The sequence below is a fragment of the Festucalex cinctus genome, chromosome 1, assembly GCF_051991245.1.
Source record: "Festucalex cinctus isolate MCC-2025b chromosome 1, RoL_Fcin_1.0, whole genome shotgun sequence".
NCBI classification, from domain to species: Eukaryota; Metazoa; Chordata; class Actinopteri; order Syngnathiformes; family Syngnathidae; genus Festucalex; species Festucalex cinctus.
In genome coordinates this window covers 6,084,021-6,110,974 of record NC_135411.1, presented here as the reverse complement: position 1 = coordinate 6,110,974, position 26,954 = coordinate 6,084,021, and the positions used below count along the sequence as shown (strand labels likewise).

General features: G+C 39.3%; 1 protein-coding gene and 1 pseudogene across 3 annotated transcripts in view; both read right to left on the bottom strand.

Annotated features, from left to right (window-relative positions):
• Positions 1 to 650: 650 nt before the first annotated feature.
• Positions 651 to 17,480, bottom strand: LOC144013651 (uncharacterized). 2 transcript variants are annotated; one of them, XM_077512774.1, is made up of 3 exons: positions 17,365 to 17,480; positions 14,045 to 15,735; positions 651 to 2,710 (listed from the first exon to the last, which is right to left on the bottom strand). In XM_077512774.1, exons 2-3 carry the CDS (start codon positions 14,106 to 14,108, stop codon positions 1,407 to 1,409), a joined length of 1,368 nt encoding a protein of 455 aa, XP_077368900.1. In that variant the 5' UTR covers positions 14,109 to 15,735; positions 17,365 to 17,480; the 3' UTR covers positions 651 to 1,406. The 2 variants fall into 2 exon arrangements, with proteins under 2 accessions (XP_077368900.1, XP_077368891.1); XM_077512765.1 differs by lacking the exons at positions 14,045 to 15,735; positions 17,365 to 17,480 and adding an exon at positions 10,736 to 11,173.
• The window catches only part of LOC144006479 (uncharacterized), a 24,898-nt pseudogene continuing 13,777 nt past the window's right edge, over positions 15,834 to 26,954 (bottom strand). The window contains exons 3-5 of the transcript XR_013279839.1: positions 23,533 to 25,244; positions 21,804 to 21,996; positions 15,834 to 17,625 (exon numbers count right to left, since the gene is read on the bottom strand). The product of XR_013279839.1 is annotated as an uncharacterized LOC144006479 (transcript). The remainder of the gene's footprint in view (positions 17,626 to 21,803; positions 21,997 to 23,532; positions 25,245 to 26,954) is intronic.

Sequence of the window (26,954 nt, the reverse complement as noted above, 5' to 3'; positions counted from 1 at the left end):
ATAACATGTTTATCCATTGCTGCAGCTATATTTTCTATAAATTCCTTCACTGCCAATGTTGTTGATTGCGTGTTTCTGAATCGATACTGGTGCTCATTTAAAGGGATACTTGACTCATTGAACAATTTTCAGCAGTGAAAAGTGAATATTTTGTCAAGAATGAAATTGATAACTTCATAATTTTTCATGTACAATTATTACCTTTAAAATGTAATTTTTTATGCTTGCTGTCGACTGATGATGACATCATCTGTGCTGAGGAAGTAGGCATCAGCCAATCATGGCTCACCTGTTTTCTGGGTTTGGTCTGTAAACTGAGCCATGATTGGTCGAGACCGACTTCCTCAGCACAGGTGATGTCATCATCAATCGACAGCAAACAAAAAAAAAAAAAATTACATTTTAAAGGTACTAATTGTGCATGAAAAATAATGACACTACCACATTAAATATAGACAATATCTAAATCTATCTATCTATCTATATATATATATATATATGTATATAGACTTTTTACTGCTGAAAATGGCTCGATGAGTATTTAATAAACCATATTCTCAAAAAAAGGCATTGTCTTTTTACATAAAGTTTTTCAAGTATTTTAGAAAACTGGGATAACAAAGGAAACCGGTCTAAAATTTGACAAAATATGCTTTTCACCATTTTTATAAACAAAAGATATCAGACATGATTTGAGGTCATTGTCGTAGCCGCGGATACTTGGAACTGGAACACAGGGCAAACACAAATAATCTGAATGCCGCGTTTCGAGTAGTGGAGGCACATACAACATGTTGCTAAGAACATCTTGGGTCGACTTCCCCTTTAAACTCTTTTACTGCCACACGTTATCAAAAAAAATTTGATATGACAAAGGCTTTGATCATTCACGAAAAGAAATACAATGCTTCCATCTGCTGGCCATAGTTAGTGGGTGTTTTTGATTCCACAACCCATTGACCAGGCAGCACTGCACTTAGACGTTGCACTGAGAAAAAAAAATCAAATAAAAAAACTTAAGTTGACGTCATTTAACGTTTATGGCGGCATACGTCGTGATTTTACTGATCGTTATTAAACGTTTTTGGCGGTCAAAGAGTTAGGTTTTGTTTCCGTTAAATTTTGGGTTCTGGGGTGGCAGGATATCACCTGGTTGGGTCTCGAGATCAGCGAAGGACTACACGGGAGGAGCTGGTTCATGATCAACTTAAACAAAATGCAAATTCATTTTGATTTTTTATTTCATGTCATTCTGTTGATATTCTCTCTATTAGTTAAAATAACATTTCCATAAATATCAGACACTCTCCATTAATTTCTCAGTATGAAAACTTTCAAAATCAGCAGGGGATCAAATACACATTTACAGCATACCAGACTCGCTCCCTTCATTTTTTTTTTAAGCCTCAATGATCACTGCTATTGTCACCAGCACACTCGTGTCTCTCAGCAAGCTTTTTACAAGAGAATCTTTTAGCACAAACACTGCAACTGAATGGTTTCTTCCCAGCGTGTGTTCCTGCGTGCTTTATTAAATCGGACTTGTTCGAGAAGCGTTTGCCACAATCTGAGCAGGAAAAAGGTTTCTCTCCAGTGTGTTTCCTTGTGTGTTTTGTCAAATCTGACTTCTCATAGAAGCTTTTGCCACAGACTGAGCAGGCAAAACGTTTCTCCCCAGTGTGGGTCCTTGTGTGGCATGTTAATTTTCCCTTATCAGAGAAGCTTTTGCCACAGTCTGAGCAGGAAAAGGGTTTTTCTCCACTGTGTATTCTTTTGTGTTTTCTGACAAATGACTTGCGAGAGAAGCTTTTGCCACACTCTGAGCAGGCAAAAGGTTTCTCTCCCGTGTGCATTCTTGTGTGTTTTGTTAAAACGGACTTATCAGAGAAGCTTTTGCCACAATCTGAGCAGGAATAAGGTTTCTCTCCAGTGTGTGTTCTTTTGTGCATCGCTAACGCCGAGTTCCATGAGAAGCTTTTGCCACAATCTGAGCAAGAATAAGGTTTCTCTCCCGTGTGTGTTCTTTTGTGCATTGTTAACGCCGAGTTCCATGTGAAGCTTTTGCCACACTCTGAGCATGAGTAAGGTTTCTCTCCAGTGTGCGTTCTTTTGTGTTTTGCGAAATACGACTTCCAGAAGAAGCTTTTGCCACAATCCGAGCATGAATAAGGTTTCTCTCCAGCGTGTGTTCTTTTGTGCGTCGCAAAGTATGACTTGTTCGAGAAGCTTTTGCCACAATCTGAGCAGGAAAAGGGTTTCTCTCCAGTGTGCGTTCTTGTGTGCACTTTCAAACTCCATTTTGAGCTCAACCTTTTCCCACACTGAGAACATTCCCAGCAGTTGTCAGAGTGACATGCGCTATCACCGTTAGCAAATTCCTCTTCTTCATCATCATCATCATCATCATCATCATTATGAGGATAGTGCGACCTTATGTCATCACTATGTGCTTGTGGCGGTCCCCAGTGGTCTGCGTCACATTTTGTGGTCATGTGTTGAGGTGCTGAGCTGCTGCTTTGAAACTCCGCCCCTCCGTCCTCCTCCCAAGGGGCAAAAATCAGCGGTGACTTGGTAACATCATACTCAACCTCCTCAATTTTGACACAAAGGGGCTTTTCCTCCTCTCCGATGTCAAGATGTTCTTCCTCCTCCTCTTTAACATGAGGAGACGTCACCTGTTGCTCCGGACAAAAATATTTTTCGCCAACGTCTGCAAGGACATAAGAAGAAACACACGTTTGTCATTTGGCATTACGTGTTTTGTGCACGTCAGGTGGCATAGGAAAAAGCTGAAGATTTTATTGATTTGGTGTTCTAATAACTTATTGTCAATTTGTCATTTGGTTTTGTCAAAGGCAGCTTCATTTTTTTTTGGGCCATTACTCATGCCAGGTTAGAAAAATCTATAAATTTTTTCAATTTTTTATTATTTTTCTTAAAGTCAACTACGGTTGAACCTCAACTTAACTCAGCTTTATTTCTAAAGCACTTTAAAACAAGCATTGCTGTATACAAAGTGTTGTACATGAAACAGGAATCGGTCACGGAGTAAACAATATACCGTAATTGCCGGACTATAAGCCGCGACTTTTTTTCCTCACGCTTTCAACCCTGCGGCTTATACAACTAGACTAAGCAATTTCTGGAGAAATTGCGTGGGAATGCTGAAAGCTGAAGGCTAATAGCTGAAGGCTAATAGCTGAAGGCTAATAGCTGAATGCTAATGAAGGAAACAAAGAAACTGTGAAAATTACAAAGTAATTACCTATTAATTATTAGTAATAATAGTAGTAGTAGTAGTAGTAGTAGTAGAAACAGCAGTAGTATGACTAGTAATTATTAAGGAGCAACTTGTAAACTCATAAACCATCAAACAAAAACACTATTGAGAAGATATTTTGTGTCAAAATTATTACAAAGCGCAACTATAAAGAATTATACAATGACTACTATATGAAATCAAAGCAGAAGCTTACGTGTGTGAATGAGTGAGTGAAGGAAAAAAATATAATCCGTGCGTGCTTTCAAGTTGCCGCGGGAGTGACGTCACGCAGCCGACACGTTCGCCCGGCCCCGTTTGCGACAAAAAGAACATACAATAACAATCTTGAAACGTTATTCAACAAACTTTAAAACATTTAACATCAGGAAGTTTAAAATAATAATAACAATAACAACAACAACAACAACAACAATAATAATAATATTAATAATAATAATAATAATAACAATAATAATAATAACTAGAAATGCCATTTCTGGGGAAATGGCGTGTGAAGGCTGGAGAGCTGAATGAATACCTGTGGAATGATTTGGAATAATATTGAATGATGATGAATGATATTGAAAGATATTGAATGACATTGAATGGTGTTGAATGATGTTGAATGATACTGAATGACATGCAATGAGCTTAACATGCTGAAGTTGGAATGGTTTAAATTCATCCAAAAATCTAGAAGCAGTTGAAGGAAGATAAATACCACAAAAGTAAAAGTAAATCAGCAAGAAACAAGAAAACAAGGAAGAAATCAAGTAAGAAATGGAGGAAGTAGCAAGTAATCGGGTAAGCAATGGAGTAAAGTGAGAAGAATTAAGTAAGCAATAAAGTAAGGAGGGAAGAATCGAGTCGCAATGGTGTAAGGAGTGGCAAACTTAAGCAATGGAGTAATAGTCACTCTGTTGAAATCAGGTCACATTTGCATTACTATACTAAGCTAGCATTAGCATGCTAAGCTAACATTAGCATTAATATGCTAACTTAAAATTAACATGCTAAGCTTACATTAGCATGAGCATGTTAAGCTAACATTAGCATGCTAAGCTAACATTAGCATTAGCATGCTAAGCTAACATTAGCATTGGCATGTTAACTTAGCATTAGCATTAGCATGCTAAGCTAACATTAGCATTAGCATGCTAACTTAGCATTAGCATTAGCATGCTAACATTAGCATTAGTATGCTAACTTAGCATTAGCATGCTAAGCTAACATTAGCATTAGCATGCTAAGCTAACATTAGCATTAACATGCTAACATTAGCATTGGCATGTTAAGCTAACATTAGCATTAGCATGCTAGCTTAGCATTACCATGCTAAGCTAGCATTAGCATTAGCATGCTAAGCTAACATTTGCATTAGCATGCTCACTTAGCATTAGCGTTAGCATGCTAACATTAGCATTAGCATGCTGAGCTAGCATTAGCATTAGCATGCTAAGCTAGCATTAGCATGCTAAGCTAGCATTAGCATTAGCATGCTAAGCTAGCATTAGCATGCTAAGCTAACATTAGCATTAGCATGCTAACTTAGCATTAACATTAGCATGCTAACATTAGCATTAGCATGCTAACTTAGAATTAGCATTAGCATGCGAAGCTAACATTAACATTAGCATGTTAACTTAGCATTAGCATGCTAAGCTAACATTAACATTTGCATGCTAAGCTAGCAATAGCATTAGCATGTTCAGCTAGCGTTAGCATTAGCTAGCATTATCATGCTAACTTAGCACTAGTATGCTCACTTCCTGTTGATTTCAGGCCACTTCCTGTTTAAATCGGGTCACTTCCTGTTAAAATGGGTCATTTCCTGTTGATTTTAGGTCACTTCCTGTTGATATGAGGTCACTTCCTGTTAAATTCAGGTCACTTCCTGTTAAAATCAGGTCACTTCCTGTTGAAATCGGGTCACTTCCTGTTAAAATCAGGTCACTTCCTGTTGATTTCAGGTCACTTCCTATTGAAATTAGCTCGAAATGGCGGAAATCCTAGGCGTCCCTAATCAATTGGCCAAGATGGCCGCCGCCCTCGGTGGACGACGTGGCGGAAATCCTAGGCTTCCCGAATCAATTGGCCAAGATGGCCGCCGCCCCCGGTGGACGACGTGGCGGAAATCCTCGGCGTCCCTAATCCATTGGCCAAGATGGCCGCCGGCCTGTGGGTCCAGGTTGGCGAGAATCCTGGGCATATCTAATCATTTATCCAAAATGGCCGCCATTCATGGTAATTTGGAAAATGGCCGCCATGCGTGGTAAGTTCGGTGGTAAGATGGAAGAGTTCATGACGTGAAATGGTGGAATATATTGAAGTTGGAACGAAGTCAATCGGAAAAAATAATGTGGAAGTAAATGGAAAATGTAGAATGTGGGAAATATTTGGGTACGAAATTGGGAATTGTGGGTAAGGCGTGAATTTTGGAACTGAAAAGCTGGAAGAGCTCATGGCTTGAATTGGTGGAATATATTGAAGTTGAAACGACGTCAATCGGATGAATAATGTGGAAGTAAATGTGAAATATAGAATTTGGGAAATATTCGGGTACGAAATTGGGAATTGTGGGTAAGGCGTGAATTTTGGAACTGAAAAGCTGGAAGAGCTCATGGCTTGAATTGCTGGAATATATTGAAGTTGGAACGAAGTCAATCGGATGAATAATGTGGAAGTAAATGAAAAATTTAGAATGTGGGAAATATTCGGGTACGAAATCGTGAATTGTGGGTAAGGCGTGAATTTTGGAACTGAAAAGCTGGAAGAGCTCATGATGGAACATATTGAAGTTTGAACGAAGTGAATCGGATGAAAAATGTGGAAGGAAATGTGAAATTTTGAATCTCCCATTAAGAATACATGGGGAAAAATCGGGTACGAAATCAGGAATTGCGGGTAACACGTGAATCGTGGGAATAAGAAAAATGGAAGCGCTGTAGGCGCGAATATTTGGAATCGTTTGAAATTGGAACGGAGTGAATCGGGTGAAAAATGTGGAAGAAGAAACTGGACAAAAAAGTGCGAGGAATAAAATAGAATAAGAATAACGGGAATGGTGTAGAATAACATATGTGTGAAGGCCTCCAGCCTTCACACAATAATGATAAAAACTTAATTAAAGCCGTTTAAAAGTCCCTAATCAAAGGTATAAGAAAAAACTAGGGATGGGCGAGTATCGATACCAGGTATCGGTATCGGGCCGATACCAGCCTTTTTTCAAGTACTCGAGTACTGGTGACGCAGACGAGTACAAGCGACCGAAGACGTTAAGTGAGTCCTCCTTGCCTGTAAGTGGCGCTACCTTGCAGCAGTTTTTCACCAAAACTTCACCGGTTTGGAAATACTTCAAAATTGTGAATCTTAAACTAAAAGAGCATTTTTGTGTTTTATTTTGAGCGTTAAGACTATTGAAGAGTGACTCTGCTGTTTTTTTTTGTGTCAATATTAAAGGAAATATATTTGTTTAAAAATATCTTTTAGTGATTTTTTTTATTAGTCAAAATGTACTACTGGTATCGGCAGTTGGTATCGGTGAGTACTGAGGGTCTGAGTATCGGTCTGAAAAAAAAAGTGGTATTGAACATCCCTAGTAAAAAGCAAAGTTTTTATCCTGGATTTCAAAGCATTTACACTCGGGGCTGACTTCACTTCTGTTGGTAGCCTGTTCCATCTGTGTGCAGCATAATAGCTAAATGCAGCTTCACCATGTTTTCTTCGAACTCTGGGTTCCACGAGTTGGTCCAAGTCTGTTGATCTCAGTGTATGGTGCTTCTATACAGTCCGCCATGTTTTCTGCCACACAGCGATCCGCGCATGTGCTAAAAAACGGCAACAAATGATCCTCCCATAAGAAGGTGTGTGCGATATTTGAAAAGCCAAAAACGACGAAATGGTTTGCTCCTAAGCCAATCAAACCAGGGGGGGGGGATGCATGTTTTTATATAAACAAATGCATTCCATTGTTCTGCTCTACTCCGTGTCAAAACTGTGCATCTCACTTGTCTTTGTCAATAAAACCATCGCGTACAGCCTGAATCTCGGCCAGGACTTTTTCATTTTAATTTGATTCTGAGTAGCCTACCAAGTTATTTTTTGTTTTTTTTAAATAAACGGACTACCCCGGGAGTGGACCAGTGGAAACCCACTTCGCAGGATCTTGCCCCGGGCATGGACGAATGGAACAGACAACCACTTTTTTTTTCATTATATATATATATATATATATATATATATATATATATTGTTTATAGTTATTATATACACTTTTGGTGCAGCTTAAGACACATCATCAGTGTTGGCACCTGGGTTCATATATATATATATATATATATATATATATATATATATATATATATATATATATATATATATATACTAGGGCTGGGTATTGCCGCCAACTTCACGATACGATACGTATCATGATACAGGGGTCACGATACGATATGTATCGCGATACATATGTATCCCAAAACACGATCTTCAAGGCGATACGTATCCCGATATTTTACATTAAGTTACTTGCATTTTATAATAACAGCCATATGTATACCTAAAGGATACGTTTATTATGCTGGATGACAAAAATGTTTTTGTTAGTAGCTCTTCTGGTTTACCAACAACCAGCATGCCTGGTCTAAATGTGTACGCTGTCAATTACAGCTCTAAAATGTGCTTATTTGAAATATTTGGGGAAATAAAAACAGCATTTTTTTTCATTTTCATGGAACACATTTCATTTTGTTTTTTAAACAAAATATAGGAAAATTTGGTACATTGAGACACGTGCCATGTTAAGTTTATAAGTAAATAAATGTTGATATTCTTCCTCTGCTTTAATTTTTTCTTAGCAAGACACAGTGTCCAATCACTGGTGAGCTATTTTTGCATGAATTGAAGGCAATTAACTTCAAAGACGCTGCTGGTTTTTATTTTTTTAGGTACAATACAAGCTACAAAGGCAAACTAACTGCCTATTTAAAATTAACGAGCAATATCGATTCTGACGCCTGCGTATCGATACGTGTATTGTAATGAGGCCCGCAACGATATATTGCCGTATCGATTTTTTGAGCACACCCTTAATATACACACACACACACACACACACGAGTCCTCTACCCTTTTTGACACAGCGTTCGGGACAAGTCTACCTGCACTGAGGGTTGACGCTACAACATTACAGTGACAAATGTAAGGAGGTGCCATTTTAGCCCTGAAATTTGATTGAGGTTTGAAACAAATTTGTCTTTCCTGCCATCTGTGATCTAATATTTGACCATTTGATACAGTTGCCCCAGTCACAACAAAAAAATATATATACTAGGGCTGCACGATATTGGAAAAACGTGCGATATGCGATATTGTTGCTGAATACAGCGATATCGATATTATTGCGATTTTTAACATGTGCCTGAACAAATGACATTTTTATTATCTAATGAAAGAATTCAATTTTTTTCATGCGGCAAAATAAGCATACTCAATGTATTCTTAATTGTAATTACCTTTCGATAATGTTCAACTTTTGGATTGGATGGCAGTGCACATTTTCGTTAAGTACACGTTAAGTTCCAACTATGTTTTGCATTTGCATTATTAGGGATGGAGCACCCATGGAACTAGGGGCGTGGAAACCAAATAAAAAGAGAGGGTGAGGAGGGGATTTTTTATTTTATTTTTTTCTCCAGAGAGTGCAGCAGTGAATTGTATCGGTCGGTTCCTCTCCTCGCGAGCTTTGAACTGAATGTTTTATCTCCTTTTTTGTGATGTTTAATAAATGTCAAACAGGTAAACCTGACAGTCTGACTGGTCAAATTCAGATAAAAGCATAAAATTCCATATCAAACTTATTGCATGTCTTTGCGATATGCATATTGCATAGGCCAATATCGCGATATCGATATTTTTCCAATATATTGTGCAGCCCTAATATATACCCAAGATCCATGGCTAAATGTAGTTGCAGGGAGGCGGAGAGATGGAGGAAAAACAAGGCAACAAATCACCAAATATTAATCGAGCAAAAACAAACAACAAAAATTCTTAAAGAGATACTTTACTTATTTAGCCATATTTGGCAGCCTATAATACATTTGATAGTCTTTATTTTTCACGTACAATTAGTACCTTTAAAAACACATTTTGCAACTTGCTGTCGACTGAAAATGACATCACAAGGGCTCAGGTTAACCAATCACAGCTCAGCTTGTGAATGTCACATGACCAAACCTAGAAAACAGAGCTGTGATCGGTTACCTGAGCCCTTGTGATGTCATTTTCAGTCGACAGCAGAGAGCGTTCAAGTTTGTAAGAGCAGGCTCAAGACATTTTTTTTTTTTAAATCTAGCTTTTAGTTGATATTAATATACCCTTTCTTCATATTTTTATGTATCTACCTTTGCTTTGATCTTATATAACCATATTACTATTATTGATCTAGTATTTATACACTAAAGTTAAAGTTAAAGCGTTAACTAAAAAAAAAAAAAAAAAAAAAATCGCATTAATCATGTATTAATTAACGCAGATTAATCACACTATTCATTTTGACCGCAGATGATCCTTATCCGGCAGCTGATATTTACGTTAAAAGGTAGCTCAGATTTGTGCAATAAACATTTTAATAAGTGTTTGCAATACTGCATTATAAAACAGTGGTATCGGTATCGGTGACTACTCACAAGTAACATGCCGATACTAGGGCTGCACGATATTGGAAAAACATGCGATATGCGATATACTTGCTGAACATAGCGATATTGATATTATTGCGATATTTAACATGTACCTATAAAAATTACATTTTTATTACAGAATGAAAGAAAAACATTTTTCATGTGGCAAAATAAGCAACCTTGATGTAACCTTAGTTAATTAATTGTAATTATGTCTTGATAATTTTCAACTATTGAATGGCGATGCACATTTTAGTTCGCATATGACTGGTCAAATTCATATAAAAAGCACAAAATTCCATATAAAACTTATTGCATGCCTTTGCGATATGCATATTGCAAGGGCCAATATCGCGATATCGATATTTTTTCGATATATTGTGCAGCCCTAGCCGATACCATTAATTCCAACACTATAGGATTTTGGATGCAGCATCTTGTGTCTTGCTCGTGCATAAAATTCACTGATATGTTCACTGCATGCCGATCTAAGATATCCTATTGACTCTTGAATGCTCTGAACCAATAGCAGGACAGCTTTTTCATGTTGAGGAAAAAAAACAAACTCAAGTATCGGTCTGGTATCGGCCGATACTGCAAAGCTGGGTATCGGTATCGGAACAACACTAATTCGTGTAGTGCTGTACGGTATCAGTATAGGATGTGGAGACATTGGCATGACTGTCTGATGACTGTATAATCGTTTCCTATACGGAATAAAGTTGAATTGAATTATAGTGTGTACAGTAATGAAGTAACGTTAGCAAGGGAGATTGCGAAATGTACAAACCTGCTGTGTGTCGCTCAACTCGAGGCTGCTCGCAAACACCGTCCAGCATTTGAAAATGTTGCTCGTCCTCTTCTTTTACTCCAAATAGTTCCTCCTCATACTCTGGTGTCGTTCTTGAATACATTTTTGTCACAATAATGTGAACAAAAGTCACTCTTGGTCTCTTCTTGACGACGTGTTATGTGCTTCTCGTTGTTAGCGGCTAGCGAGCTAAGCTAAGCTAAGCTAAGCTAACTAGGCCGAGAAGCATCGACGCGCACCGAGACGAGTTTATCCACACGATGAGATTTAATAAATGGCGTCGTAGGCGTTTAAAACTGCTGTGATGGGCGTCCTGTGTGGAGGCTGCATTTCAGTTGAGCGCCAAATCAGAAGAATGATTTAGCCGAGCGGAGGGCAACTGGTGACGTTCGTCGGAAGTCAAGTCACTTGTCAGGTAGGAGGACACGCCCCCGCTGCGATTTGATTGGCTGCTGGAAATTGTCTGGAGGCTTCAAAGCAACACTGTCATCAAGTCGTCGACAGATGTCGCCATTTTTTGCCGCATTAGATTGCTCGGGGGTCTCGTTCTCTTTTTCAGTGTTTTATTTTATTTTTTTAACTTTATTGTATAATTTTAAACAAGTTATACAAAGAACTTGAAAACATTGTGTTAATGTATTGTTTGGTTTCCAATTCAAAAACTAAAAACAAAAGTCTTGAATGACTAACTTTGGATTTGTGTATGGGAAATTTTGCCAAAAGTATCAAGTTAATCATAAACATTTTTTGTTTCGTTCACTATCATTACTACAGAAAGCAAACAGTACATTTTTCAAGAAAAGACCGAAATTAGAGTCAATATGATCAATAATAAATCGAGACACCTCTTTCAAGAATCTGTTGGTATAAGTGCAACGTCAAAATAGATGGACCAGTGTTTCAGGGGACATTTCACAAAATGAGCAATCAACACAAATCTCTTTCTTAAACCTAAGAACATAATTTTTGACAGGATAATATGAATGATGTTATTACCAAACCAATTTGGACAAAATAAAGATCTATTCTTATGCAACATATGGCGGCTATTCCAAATAAAGCATTTATGGGGAGAAAAATTGTGCTTGTAAGTCAAAGACCAAGCCGAGAGAATCTTGTAGTCACTTAAAAGCTAAAATTCAAGACCTCCAACTTGAGAAAAAAAAAAAAAAACATAATTAGGAATAAAATTCCAAATAGATGTGGGACGGCTCAAAAACTATTTTACCCAATTAATCTTAAAAGTATTATTTAGGGTAATAAAGTCAAGAAAATTCAAACCACCAGCCAAACCAACTCGCACATCGACGCGTTATGTATAAAAGGCTCCTAGAAATTAGGGGTGTGCTCAAAAAATCGATACGGCAATATATCGTTGCGGGCCTCGTTACAATACGCGTATCGATACGCAGGCGTCAGAATCGATATTGCTCATTAACTTTAAATAGGCAGTTAACGTTTGCCGTTGCAGCTTGCATTGTAGCTAAAAAATAAAAACCAGCAGCGTCTTTGAAGTTAATTGCCTTCAATTAATGCAAAAATAGCTCACCAGTGATTGGACACTGTCTTGCTAAGAAAAAATGAAAGCAGAGGAAGAATATCAACATTTATTTACTTAAACTTAACATGGCATGTGTCTTAATGTCTTAATGTACCAAATTTTTATATATTTTGTTTAAAAACGAAATAGAATTTGTTACTTGGAAATGCTCTTTTTATTCCCCCAAATATTTCAAATAAGCAGATTTTAGAGCTGTCATTTGAATAGTTTGATATATTTGCTCAGATCGGCTCATGCCTATTCAAAAAGTTTCCCGGTGTGTCTGTGAAAGCTGCTCATTGCTCTGCAGTGCGTGCACATTTAGACCAGAGCTGCTAACAAAAATATTTTTGTCAGTCAGCATAACAAACATATCCTTTAGACATATGACTGTTATTATAAAATGCAAGAAAATTAAGAAATATTGGGATACGTATCGCCTTGAAGATCAAGTATTGGGATACATATGTATCGCAATACGTATCGTATCGTGACCTCTGTATCGTGATACGTATCGTATTGTGACCCCTGTATCGCGATACGTATCGTGACCCCTGTATCGCGATACGTATCGTATCGTGGCCCCTGTATCGTGATACGTATCGTATCGTGAGGTAGGCGGCAATACCCAGCCCTACCTTGTGGCTTGTTGGTAAAGTCACAGCTGTTTTTCCTGGCGCTGACGGTAAGATCCGTACTGCTCACGTACAGACCAATGACAAATCCTACATCAGACCTGTAGCAAAGCTTATTAAGCTCCCTGCAATTCCCCAAGACACTCCTGACTGACTCAATTCAACTTTGCTGCTCAGAGTTGGGGGCGGCTGTTAAGAAGATTTGATTCTAGTGTTTTGGGGTTATGGGGAATCTGTTGCTATTTCTTATTTCTTTAAGTTCGTTTGTTATTCCTGCATGTTTGCACAATTGACCTTTCGCAAACTCCGCCCCCCAAACGAGCATTGACCAATCACACATTTAGCAACCGTTGCTGTCCGTCAAGCTTTACTCAGCTCTCGATGACGTCCATAGTCTGATTGATTTTATTTGATGGCTCACGAGACTGCTAACCACCATAAAACTTTACGGAAGAAGAGTGACAACCATTAACAAGCTCCGGACCTCCAAAATGATGAAGCGGTGTGCCTACGGAGTATGTCAATCGGACTGTGCTAAGGTAAGACTATGCTAACTCTATCGGGCTAACTAGCTAGCTGTAGTGTAGTTTGCTTTCGGGGCAATAACTGTCACAAAACGATATCAAAATTACTGTCGTTACTATTAACGAATAATATATATTACTAGAATGTCATTGCCATCTAAGTTAAGCTTGTTCAGTCAGTGGTTAATGTTAGTTTAATGTCTTCTGTTAGCTTTTGCATCTGTCTAAATGTTGCGAGCTAACGTTAACACAAAGCTTCGTCAATTTTGGAAAACTTAGCGTCCTAATAAGCTTATCTTGTTTTTCATTTTTCATGCAGCATTTTGTGAACGGACACCCGTCTCCGGAGTATCCCAACCAGCCATATAACCTTAACTACATCCACGGCTAGGGTGACATAAATATTTTTTTTTATGATGGACAAAGAATAACAATGACTGATCTGATGCTTTCAAAGACAAAAAAACAAAACAAAAACAAAACACTAATGTTTAGCTAGCTATAAACACCGAGGTTTAGCTAACTTGCTGACCTAACAGTAATCCTCATATTTTAACAATACTAGACTAATATAAGTAAGAAAACTTACCCGGCAGTTCAAGAGCATGACTAGTCCATAATGCTGTGTTGGTTGCATCTGAATTATAGCTCATGGGGTTTTCTCAGATTTAGCGTGCTAAATAATGTATGTTTTCCCCCTTCGCTGGCTAATTTAATATTATGACTATAACCCTCCACTGAATATTGAAAACCTTTTTGCCTCGATCTGGAGGATATTGCGCTGGTATTGCTCAAAAAAAAAAAAAAACACTAATACGCGCCGGTGTAAGTCTTCCCGTCACGGCTTGTGCTGTCGGAGTCACCAAGCTTGACGGACTAGCAACAGTAACTAAGGGGGGGCGGAGCTTATGCGAAAGGTCAATTGTAAGAGGCAGTTAGCAACTGCCTAGCAACCAGCAGCCAATCAGAAGTTGCCTTATACTGTCTCCACCAATCAGTTCTCAGGTTATACTCGCCACTTCCGGACAGTGTGAGCAGAAAGCTGCCGGTCAGGGGAGCACTCGCCTCGTCCTCTTTGACACGATTCAGTGGACTTCATAATTATTTACCTTCCTTTAATCAGTTGTGCGTCCATGAGAAAGTAAGTTGATGTCGAATATGTTGTGTATTGCTTGAGTAACTCCGTCAATGGCTGCTAATTTCACTTTGTCCACCAATTTCTTCTGTTAGAGAAACTAGCTAAACGAGCCATATTGGTTCGAATTGTCGTTAGACAGTACGACTGGTCTACGTGTTATTTTTGTCACTCATGTTGGATGCATGTTTTAGCTCGTTTAGCCTTCTGGCCTCTCTCAGCTAAATAGTATCTGTAAATAATTATTTCTTTCTACCATTCCTTAGGTGTTAACATTGTCACAGTAATTATTATTGTGTCAGTATAACACTTTTATTGTATTATATGGTGATTTATTTACCATCATTTGTAATCCTTTGTTCTGTCCTTATTTTCTATTTAGAGACCACACCCACACACACACATAATTCATCAGAATTATAAATACTAGGGGTGTGAATTGCCTAGTACCTGACAATTCGATTCACAGGTCACGATTCGATTCGATACCGATTAATCCCGATACGAATTTATAAGCCTATGTTGCGATTTTTTTAAATTTAAATTTAGAAAATACTAATCAGTAAACTTGCAAAGTGTAATATTTGTATGAAAATGTATTATTTATTTATCTGAAACGTCAGTCTTATACAGGTTGTAATCTGTTTCATGCTTGAACAGCATTAAAATAAAATATTAAGGCTTAATGTTCCGTTCATATAACATTCTTCTATGCTTAAGGTGTGAACCCTAACCCGAAGTTAGACATTTTGTTGAATATCTTTCCATTAAAAATGGAAGTTTAAAAATCGATTCAGCCGCCTATTGAATCGATTTGAGAATTGCGATATATTGCTGAATCGATTTTTTTAACACCCCTAATAAATACCATCATCACAACTCCTCAATAAAGAGTGGCATGAGAGTGTGAAAGTCTTCCTTATTGTTCTGGCCGGACAACCTGAGAAGGTTGAGAATATTTGAATCAGTCCTCATACAGTCCTTCTCAGAGGTCACAAGTTTGGGTCTCCTTCCCGACACCTCCATTACACATACAGGAGGCTTTGATGCAGTCTCTCAACTGAAAAGAACGGTTGGAGAAATTGTAGTTATTACACCAACGGCCAGCAGGTGGCAGCAGAGCAAAGGAGATCAACCAGGGCCATCTAGAAAAAAAAAGCTCAATTACTTACTATTTTAAATAGATTTGTGAAAACTGATGAAACTTAGCTCTCTTCTAATGCTAATTGCTGCAAAACGGAAACAGATAGAAACATACTTTTTTTTTTTCCCTGATGAAAGAAGAGACTTTAATCTTTCTTTTGATAGGTTCCATGCTTTTGTAGCAATAGAACACAATATTCTGTGGGCCTTGCAAAATCAGTCAAAATCCAGTAAAACAGCCGGGAGCTCGGGCATCTGGTTCGGATGCCTCCTGGACGCCTCCCTGGGGAAGTGTTCCGGGCATGTCCCACCGGCGGGAGGCCCCGGGCACGACCCAGGACACTCTGGAGAGACTATGTCTCTCGGAGGAGCTGGTTGAAGTGGCCGGGGAGAGCGAAGCCTCGGCTTCCCTGCTGCCCCCGTGACACGACCACGGATAAGCAGCAGATGATGGATACTTTTGAGAGAAGCATTTCCCACAATCGGAGCAAGAAAAAGGTTTCACTCCAGTGTGTGTTCTTGTGTGGGTTGATAAAGGTGATTTACAGAGAAGCTTTTAACACAATCTAAGCTGGAAAAATGTTTTTCACCAGTGTGTGTTGTTTTGTGTACTTTTAAATGTGACGTATAAGAGAAGTGTTTGCCACAGTCTGAGCAGGAAAAAGGTTTCTCTCCACTGTGTGTTCTTGTGTGTCTTGTTAAATGTGACTTGTTGAAGAAGCATTTTCCACAATCTAAGCAGGTAAAATATTTTTCACCAGAGTGTGTTCTTTTGTGTTGTGTTAAATTTCGTGGCCCAGAGAAGCTTTTGCCACAGTCTGAGCAGGAAAAACGTTTCTCTCCTGTGTGTGTTCTTGTGTGTCGTGTTAAATGTGACTTGCTGGAGAAGCTTTTTCCACAATCTAAGCAGGAAAAAGGTTTTTCACCAGTGTGTGTTTGTGTGTGTCTTGTTAAATGTGATTTGCAGGTGAAGCTTTTGCCACAGTCTGAGCAGGAAAAGGGTTTCTCTCCAGTGTGTGATCTTATGTGTCTCGTTAAATTTGACTTAACATAAAAACTTTTGCCACAATATGAGCAGGAAAATATTTTTTCCCCGTTGTGTGTTCTTGTATGTTTTCTTAAATAATTCTTTTCAGAGAAGCATTTGCCACAGTCTGAGCAGGAAAAGGGTCTCTCTCCATTGTGTGTTCTTATGTGTCTTCTTAATTGTGGCTGAACAGAAAAGCTTTTCCCACAATCTAAGCAGGCAAATGGTTTTTCCTCAGTGTGTGTTCTTGTATGTTTTCTTAAATCATACTTTTCAGAGAAGCATTTGCCACAATCTGAGCAGGAAAAAGGTTTCTCTCCAGTGTGTGTTCGTGTGTGTCTTGTGAAATGAGATTTGTGAGTGAAGCTTCTGCCACAGTCTGAGCAGGAAAAGACTTTTTCTCCAGTATGTGTTCTACAGTGAACTTTCAAATACCCTTTTGAACTGAATGTTTTCCCACACTGAGAACATTCCCACCGGTTGTTGTCAGTGTGACATGCCCTATCACGTTTAGCATGTTCATCATCACCATCATCATCATGAGAAGAATGGGACCTTATGTCATCACTTTTTGCTAGTGGTGGTCCCCATTGGTTTGTATCACCTTCTTTCATGCGTTGAGGAGTTGAGATGCTGTTTGGAGGCTCCGCCCCTCTGTCGTCCTCGCTCTCACCCTTATCGTCACTCTTTAAAGGGGCAAAGGTCACTGGTGACTTTGTGATGTCATCCTCAACCTCCTCCTTTTTGACACGAAGGGGCTTTTCCTCCTCTTTGATGTAAGGAATGTAGGGTTGCTCTTCCTCCTCTTTAATGTGAGGGGACTCCGGCTCCTGTTGCTCAGGACGACGATATTTTTCACCGACGTCTGCAGGGCACAAGAAGACAAACACAAATTTGGTTCAGTTAAGTCAAATCTCATGTGTGTCCTTGATGGTGTGCATCATTGTTTCTACAGCGCCACATTGACTTGGGCCCACCGCACACGGACTGGCCCATCGAAAAAAAGGTTAGCGACTCAATCCCGCACATGGAGCCCTTCGATCTACGGACTAGGGCTGAACGATTGATCATTTTGGGACTGAAACACGATTTCAAGATTGTTAAAGCTGCAATTTTCAGGATTCTTATCCCGGCATCCCGCTGTGGGCACACACTCATGGCTCAAGAATGTTAAAAAGAAAAAAAATAGAAAAAGAAGAAGTGCCATTCAAATAATTCAAACCCAATTATAGGGAGTCCTCGAGTTACGGACGAGTTCCCTTCCTACGGTGGCGATGTAACCCGAATTTCAACTTCAACGGAAATGTGACACGCCTGATGGCGAGCTGACCTGAGTTAGGGTTCCAAACCCTCCTCTCCAGCACCCCTGAATAGACCTTACCAGGGAGGCTGAGGAGTGTGATCCCTCTAAAGTTGGAACACACCCTTCGGTCCCCCTTCTTAAGATGAGATGTAACCAAAATTGACGGATTTTTAAGCAAAATTTGCCTTAAAAAAAGAAAAAAAGGAAAAAAGGATGCTGCAATATAATCACAAAATATATTGGCACATTGTGTTTAAAACATTCACTGCCAGCCCAGCAAAAATGCATTATTAGACGTCTTTTTCCGTCCATGGCAGTCAATGAGTTAAGATGAGATGTAACCAAAATTGATGGATTTTTAAGCAAAATTTGCCTTAAAAAAAGAAAAAGGATGCTGCAATATAAACACAAAATATATTGGCACATTGTGTTTAACACATTCACTGCCAGCCCAGCAAAAATGCATTATTTGACGTCTTTTTCCGTCAATGGCAGTCAATGAGTTAAAAAGGGGGACCACCACCCCGGTCTGCCAATCCAGAGGCATTGTCCCTGATGTCCACGCGCTGTTGTAGAAGCGTGTCAACCACGACAGCCCCACAACATCCAGAGTCTTTAGGAACTCCGGGCGGATCTCATCCACCCCCGGGGCCCTGCCACCGAGGAGCTTTCCAACCACCTCAGTGACTTTGACCCCAGAGATAGAAGAGCCGACCTCAAGAGTCCTCGGGCTCTGCTTCCTCAAAGGAAGACGTGTCGGTGGAATTGAGGAGGTCTTCGAAGTATTCTCCCCACCGACTCGCGACGTCCCGAGGCGAGGTCAGCAGCACCCCATCTCCACTATAGACAGTGTTAATGGTGCAACTGCTTTCCTCTCCTGAGACGCCGGATGGTGGACCAGAATTTCTTCGAAGCCGTCCGGAAGTCGTTTTCCATGGCCTCACCAAACTCCTCCCATGTCCGAGTTTTTGCCTCAGCAACCGCCGAAGCTGTGATCCGCTTGGCCGGCCGGTACCTGTCAGCTGCCTCCGGAGTCCCACAGGCGGACACCAGCGGCATCCCTTACCGGTTCGAGGATTGCCGCCACGACAGGCACCGAGGTATTGTTGAGGTATTGTCTCTATTTTTTCCTAAATTAAATATCTAGTTAAGGCTTATTAAATCATTATCAAATAAGATACAATCACATTTATTTATGTGTAAACCTTATGTCATTACTTTTTGCTAGTGGTGGTCCCCAGTGGTCTGCATTTCCTTCTTTCATGAGTTTAGGAGTTGAGATGCTGTTTGAAGGCTCCGCCCCTCTGTCCTCCTTGCTTTCACCCTTATCGTCACTCTTTAAAGGGGCAAAGATCATTGGTGACTTTGTGATGTCATCCTCAACCTCCTCCTTTTTGACACGAAGGGGCTTTTCCTCCTCTTTGATGTAAGGAATGTAGGGATGCTCTTCTTCCTCCTCTTTAATGTGAGGGGATTCCGGCTCCTGTTGCTCAGGATGACGATATTTTTCACCGACGTCGACAAGACACAAGAAGACAAACACAAATTTGGTTCATCCATCCATTTTCTTCCGCTTATCTGAGATCGGGTCGCGGGGGCAACAGCTTGAGGAGGGATATCCAGACTTCCCTCTCCCCAGCCACTTCAAACAGCTCCACCAGTGGGATCCCAGCCCAGCCGAGAGACAGAGTCTCTGCAGACCTGGGTGTGTGACCTGGGTTCATTTTAGAGATAGACCGATAAGGTTTTTTCGGGCCTGATACCGATGCCAATTATTAGTAGTGAAGGATGCCGATAACCGATATTTGGAGCCGATATTCATTTTGACTAAAAAGGGACATAAAAATTTGGAAAAAAATACAAACTCCAGCTCTTATCTTTTTTTTTTTTTTTTTAAGCATATGTTTATTGAGCAACTTTTAGGGTTAGTAAAATATATTTAAGTTTTTTTTTTTTTTCTACACAAAATAAAAGTCTTCCAAAATTTCAAGATATCCAAAGTATTAAATTTTTACTTATCTTAGTTTTAATTTCAATCAACAACAGAAGGTGGAGAGAGTTCCCAGGGTCGACAAAACTGAAAATCAAAACTTTTAAAAAAAAATTTACATTTAAATTAGTTCCCTGAAGTTAACACTTAAAAAAAAAATTGATCTATTATCGGCCATATGATTCGTCAAAATGGCCGATGCCGATATTTCTGAAAATGCTGAATATCGGCGCCGATAATCGGTCTATCCCAAGTTCATTTATTATTTTGGGACTGAAATTGCAATCTCAGACAACACGATTTCAAGATTGTCAAAGCTGTGTGTGTTTTTTTTAAAGGTTCTTATCTTGGCATCCCACTATGGACACACACTCACAGCTCAAAAACGGCTTAGAAAAACAAAATAAATAAAAAGAGACATTCAAATAATTTGATCCCAATTACAGGGAGTCCTCGAGTTACGGACGAGTTCCATTCCTACGCTAGCTTTGTAACCCGAATTTCAAATTGTCTCGGAGTTCACTGTTTAAGTCAATATTTACATCAAAATACTTTGTACAGTAATTTTAAAAAACACCTTTGCATACCACACAAGTTGCCGGAACCAATATTTCGTGTTTCCGCACAGACATTCATTGCTGACAGACGCCAAAGTGGAGCTAATGAGAACTTAAACACAGAAATGTGACACGCCTGATGGTGAGCTGACGTGCATTATTTGTATTTTTTTTGCTATGTTTGACTCCAAAATGGGTTTGAACTTCACTTTACCTTGGGGCCGAACTTTTCCTGTAAAAGGTGGCTTGGGGTCCATGCAGAAATTATGATTTATGTAGATTTATTAATGTCTCCATTTTCCACAAAATAAATCTAGTTAAGTTTTATATGCCCTTTCCATTGTCATGTTGATAAAAACCGAAATGCTCCCAAACGATAGTTTTTAATCTTGAGGAGAAAATCTGTCCTTCAGTTTTTTGTTGTTTTTTGCAACACGCAATACAACAATAGCAATTCTTAAAGAATAGAGACCAATTATTGAAACAATTGTTGACTATACATAACAAAAGAGTCAGTCAGTTAGGTGTCCGGGCGGCAGACTTTTAAAATAAATTTAATAAAGTACCCGTAGAAAAGTAGAAAAAAAAAAAAAGTATACATTTGTATCTGTAAACGTTGTGATTTGTAACAGCAAAAAAAAAAAATATAATAATAATCCTGTAGGAAAAAAAACTAAAATAAAATTCTACCGGGGAAAAAAAAAAAAAAAAAAAAAAAAGTGTACATTTGTACCTGTAATAGTTGTTCCAATTCGGATTTTGAAAATTAGGTATTATTTGAAGCTGGCGATGTAAAGCGAGTCAATACCATTTTGTTTTTGTGGCAATGAAAGTCCACCAAAGTCACAAATTTAATCCATTAGACTCTGCAGTCAAAATGCCCATGTTGGCAAGTTTCAACCAATTTTATTCCAATTTTTGCCAATTGGATTGTTTTAAAAGAGATCGTATTTGATAGCTGTTGATGTGTAGAGTGCGTAACAGGTGAGAAAGTCAATGCCATTTCGGTTTTATGGCAAAATGAATCCTCCAAAATCGACTTCACCCAAAGGGAGTGGTGCCTCTGCAATGGCAAAAACCGCTATATACAAGCCAAATAGCGCGATTGTTGTCTTTTTACGTGGTATGAAAAGATGATTTAACGGGAGCACGACCCGTGGCGTGGTGGAGCCAACTTCAGGAGAAGTACATACCCGCTGTGTGGAGCACAACTCGAGGCTGCTCGCGAGCATCGTCCGGCAGTTGAAGATGTTGCTCGTCCTCTTCTTTCACTCCCAAAAGTTCCTCCTCGTACTTCGGCGCGGTTCGTGCAAACATTTTCAGACGATAATCCCAACAATTCCGCTTTCGATCTTTGCTTGGCCACGTGTTGTGTGCTTCTCCTTGTTAGCGGCTAGCGAACTAAGCTAAAATAAGCTAAGCTAAGCTAGGCCGAGAAGCAACAACGCGACCCAAAGACGAGTTCATCTTGATCCACAAACGACGTTATAATCCTTCAAAGTAGTGAAGAATTTGATCCGTTCAGCACTAAATCGAAAAAAATGCTTTAGCGGGAGCCGGAGGGCGTCTGGTTACGTGACCAAAACCTTGAACGGAAGGAAACGTGTCGTGCAGCGGAAGTCAGGCTGGGAAGAAGAAGAAGAAGAAGAAGAAGAAGAAGAAGAAGAAGAAGAAAAAAAAACTTTTTTTTTAAAAAACATTTATTTATCAACAAATGAAGCTTACAGAAACATTGAAATATACATCTGAGCGATATCAAAAACAGAAAAGTGAAAAACCAACAACATAAACACATCATAGAACAATGGTGTCAAAAGAAAAGGTCATCATGTCATTATAAAGCCATTCAGCCTTTTTAGATTTACAGCATTGTAAAGAATCCTTAAAAGAAAGACGTTCCTTCAGAAAAAAAAAACAATAAAAGTTGGCTTCGTATGCCCAAATTTGCATTTATGGATGAAAAACTTTGCCATAACAATCAAGTTATTCAAAATAAATTGTTTCATCTTATTATCCATAACTACTCCAAATTTAATATCCATGTAATTTAACGACACAATACCCCATCGGCACGATCGGTGACGCGCATGAGCATAACATCCCGCCATCTTGGATCGCCAACTTCACTAGAACAAAATACCTTCATTGCCTGCGATAGTGCTCTTTTTAAATACAGTAATTGACTCCAATTTTTTTCTAGTTCAATTTCATAACTGTTACACAAATTAACCCCTTTCACAGAAACACCAATTTGCTTCATGTTTGTTCTTATCATTGTTTTCTAAAAGTCACTTGTGCCCCGTAAACGATAGCAACAGCCCTCTTTGATTTTGAATAAATTGTGAATACTGTGGCAAAGTTTGTTATTGTATACTTTGTACATTGTTTGAGCTGTTTTAAATTCAACAAGGTCATAGAATTTGAGAGTATTTAATTTAATGAAAAACGGATTTGTTGGGTTCTATATAATGTGGTTAATTATTCATATGGCTATTTTTAACTCATTCACTCCCAGGACATTTTCGCTATTTTACTGGATTTTGACAGATTTTGCAACCCGTAGAAAAAGGAAGATTAGAGCCTCTTCTTTCATCAGGAAAAAAAAAGTATATTTCTATCTTTTAACATTTTGCATCAATTAGCATGAAAATATGGTTAAGTTTCATCATTATTTACAAATTTGTTTAAAACTACGGGGAAAAGAGCTTTTTGATCTCTTATACTCTGCTGTTATCAACTGGCCGTTTTTGTAATAACTACCATTGCTTCAAGCATTCTCTTCAGTTCAGAGGCTGCATCAAAGCCAAAACGTATAAATACATCTTTGGGCGCATGGTAATATTTAAAATAGAACGTATTTATACGTTTTTGGGAGTAAATGAGTTAATAATGTAATTTAAAGAGCGATTGTGAAGTGTTTTAAAGAGCGACAGTGTGTGTTATTGTGTGTCTTGTTAACAGTGACTTTTTGGAGAAGCTTTCTCCACAATCTAAGCAGGAAAAAGGTTTTTCACCAGTGTGTGTTCTTGTGTGGATTATTAAATGCGACTGCTGAGAGAAGCTTTTCCCGCAGTCTGAGCAGGAAAAGGGTTTTTCACCACTGTGTGTTCTTGTGTGGATTGTTAAATTTGACTGCTGAGAGAAGCTTTTGCTGCAGGCTGAGCAGGAAAAAGGTTTCTCACCAGTGTGTGTTCTTGCATGTCTTTTTATTTCAAACTTGTGAGAGAAAGTTTTGCCACAGACTAAGCAGGAAAAAGGTCTTTCTCCAGTGTGTGTTCTTCTATGGCCTGTTAACTTTGACTTTACAGAGAAGCTTTTGCCACAGTCTGGGCAAGAATAAGGTTTTTCTCCACTGTGCGTTCTTGTGTGGATCGTTAAATATGACTGCTGAGAGAAGCTTTTGCCGCAGTCTGAGCAGACAAAAGGTTTTTCACCAGTGTGTGTTCTGGCATGTTTTTTTATTTCATACTTGTGAGAGAAAGTTTTGCCACAGTCTGAGCAGGAAAAAGGCCTTTCTCCAGTGTGTGTTCTTATGTGTGTTGTTAACTTTGACTTTACAGAGAAGCTTTTGCCACAGTCTGAGCAGGAAAAAGGTTTTTCGCCAGTGTGTGTTCTTGCATGTTTTTTTATGTCATACTTGAGAGAGAAAGTTTTGCCACATTCTAAGCAGGAAAAAGGTTTTTCTCCAGTGTGCGTTCTTTTGTGTGTTGTTAACTTTGACTTTACGGAGAAGCTTTTGCCACAGTATGAGCAGGAAAAAGGTTTCTCTCCAGTGTGTGTTCTTCTATGGATTGTTAAAGCCCCCTTGTCAGAGAAGCTTTTGCTACAGTATGAGCAGGAAAAAGGTTTCTCTCCAGTGTGTGTTCTGGTGTGTATTGTTAAACATACCTTGTAAGAGAAGCGTTTGCCACAATCTGAGCAGGAGAAAGGTTTTTCACCAGTATGTGTTCTTTGGTGTAGTTTTAAATTTCCCTTGTCAGAGAAGGTTTTGCCACAGTCTGAGCAGGAAAAAGGTTTCTCCCCAGTATGTGTTCTTGTGTGTATTGTTAAACATAACTTGTAAGAAAAGCTTTTGCCACAATCTGAGCAGGAAAAAGGTTTCGCCCCAGTGTGTGTTCTTGTATGTTTTCTTAAATAGGACATTTGCAAGAAGTTTTTGCCACAATCTGAACACGAAAAGGTTTTTTCGCCAGTGTGTCTTCTCCAGTAAACTTCCGAATTCCCTTTTGAACTGGATGTTTTCCCACGCTGAGAACATTCCCTCCAGTTGTTGGCAGTGTGACACACCCCATCATCATCATCAACATGAGAAGAATGAGACCTTATGTCATCACTTTTTGCTAGTGGTGGTCTCCAGTGGTCTGCATCACCTTCTCTCATGTGTTGGGGAGTTGAGATGCTGTTTGGAGGCTCCGCCCCTCTGTCGTCCTCGCTCTCACCCTTATCGTCACTCTTTAAAGGGGCAAAGGTCATTGGTGACTTTGTGATATCATCCTCAACCTCCTCCTTTTTGACACGAAGGGGCTTTTCTTCCTCTTTGATGTAAGGAATGTAGGGATGCTCTTCTTCCTCCTCTTTCATGTGAGGGGACTCCGGCTCCTGTTGCTCAGGACGACGATATTTTTCACCGACGTCTGCAGGACACAAGAAGACAAACACAAATTTGCTTCAGTTAAGTTAAATCTCAAGTGTGGCTGAATGATTTATCGTTTTGGGACTGAAACAGAATTTCAAGATTACAGCGGTAACGGTCCCGTTCCCTCATTCTTTTTCCCTCCTTCCGCTTTGTTTCAATGAGCATTAAACTGCAGCTTTCCGCGATTACGTAATCGCATGTTGTCAAACCGCATTTAACCGCAAATGCAATTACCGTATTTTCCGCACCATAAGGCGCAGCTTCAATGTATGACATGATTTCAAACTTTTTCCATATATAAGGCGCACCACATTATAAGGCACACCTTCAATGAATGACACATTTGACAAGTTTTTCCATATGTAAGGCGCTACAGTAGAGGCTGGGGTTACGTTATGCATCCATTAGATGGTGCTGCGCTAAAGGGAATGTCAACAAAATAGATAGGTCAGTCAAACTGTATTAATAGATTAACAAACCAGCTTTCTGACAACTCCATTCACTCCCAAAATGAATAAACAGCTGTTTTATTATTTTTTCTGAGGTTAAAGTATTAGTATTGGCTAGCGATCAAAGATGGCGGGATCTTCTGCGCATACGCGTCACCGATCGTGCAGGGTCACCGATAGCGTCTTGACAGCGAGACCTGTTGCGGCTCAATATTGATCCATATATAAGGCGCACTGGATTATAAGGCGCATGGTCAGCTTTTGAAAACATTGAAGGCTTTTAGGTGCGCCTTATAGTGCGGAAAATACGGTAAGCGTTCAGCACTAATTCAGAGTGTTCAATTAACTTGCCAAGTATGTCTTTGGAATGTGGGAGGAGACCGGAGTACCCTGAGAAGACCCACGCAGGCATGAGAGAATATGCAAACTCCACCCAGGAAGGTCGGACCCTGGACTCAAACCTGCGGCCTCAGTACTGTGAGGAGGACGTGCTAACCACAATCTTAACATCTACCGTCATTTAGATGCCGCCGCCGTCGTAGCCTCTTTAACGCACATGTATTGTAGCGTTGGTGAATTAAATAGGTCAAGCGGCGAACAAACAACAACTCTTTCGCTCATGTCGGCCACAGTCACACCAGAACACAGCAGTTCCGAACGCGCTTAGCTTACCAAAACAAATCCTGTGTTGCCTTCACGGACCATCCAGACCATGGGAAACTTCCAACCCGCGACCCACCCACAAGGATTGCTACAGAATGCTCGTGTTTTTTGTTTTTTTAATTCAAATCGCATATGTTACGTCATATAAGCAGGTATAATTTTACTTTGCCTCCACTTTCGACTTAGTCTTGACTTTATTAATCCCTTTGGGATGGTTCCATCTGGGAAATTTACATGTGAGTTTAGTGACTGAAGTGACTTTTTTTTTTTTCTCAAATGTATACGTAATTTATATCAAAATCAGTGTTTACATGTCCCCGCAACCCTTGGATATTAAAAGGCTTCATTTGCCTTTTTCTTAACACATTCACTGCCAGCCCAGCAAAAATGCATTATTTGACGTCTTTTTCCGTCAATGGCAGTCAATGAGTTAAGATGAGATGTAACCAAAATTGACGGATTTTTAAGCAAAATTTGCCTTAAAAAAAGAAAAAAGGAAAAAAGGATGCTGCAATATAATCACAAAATATATTGGCACATTGTGTTAAACACATTCACTGCCCGCCCAGCAAAAATGCATTATTTGACGTCTTTTT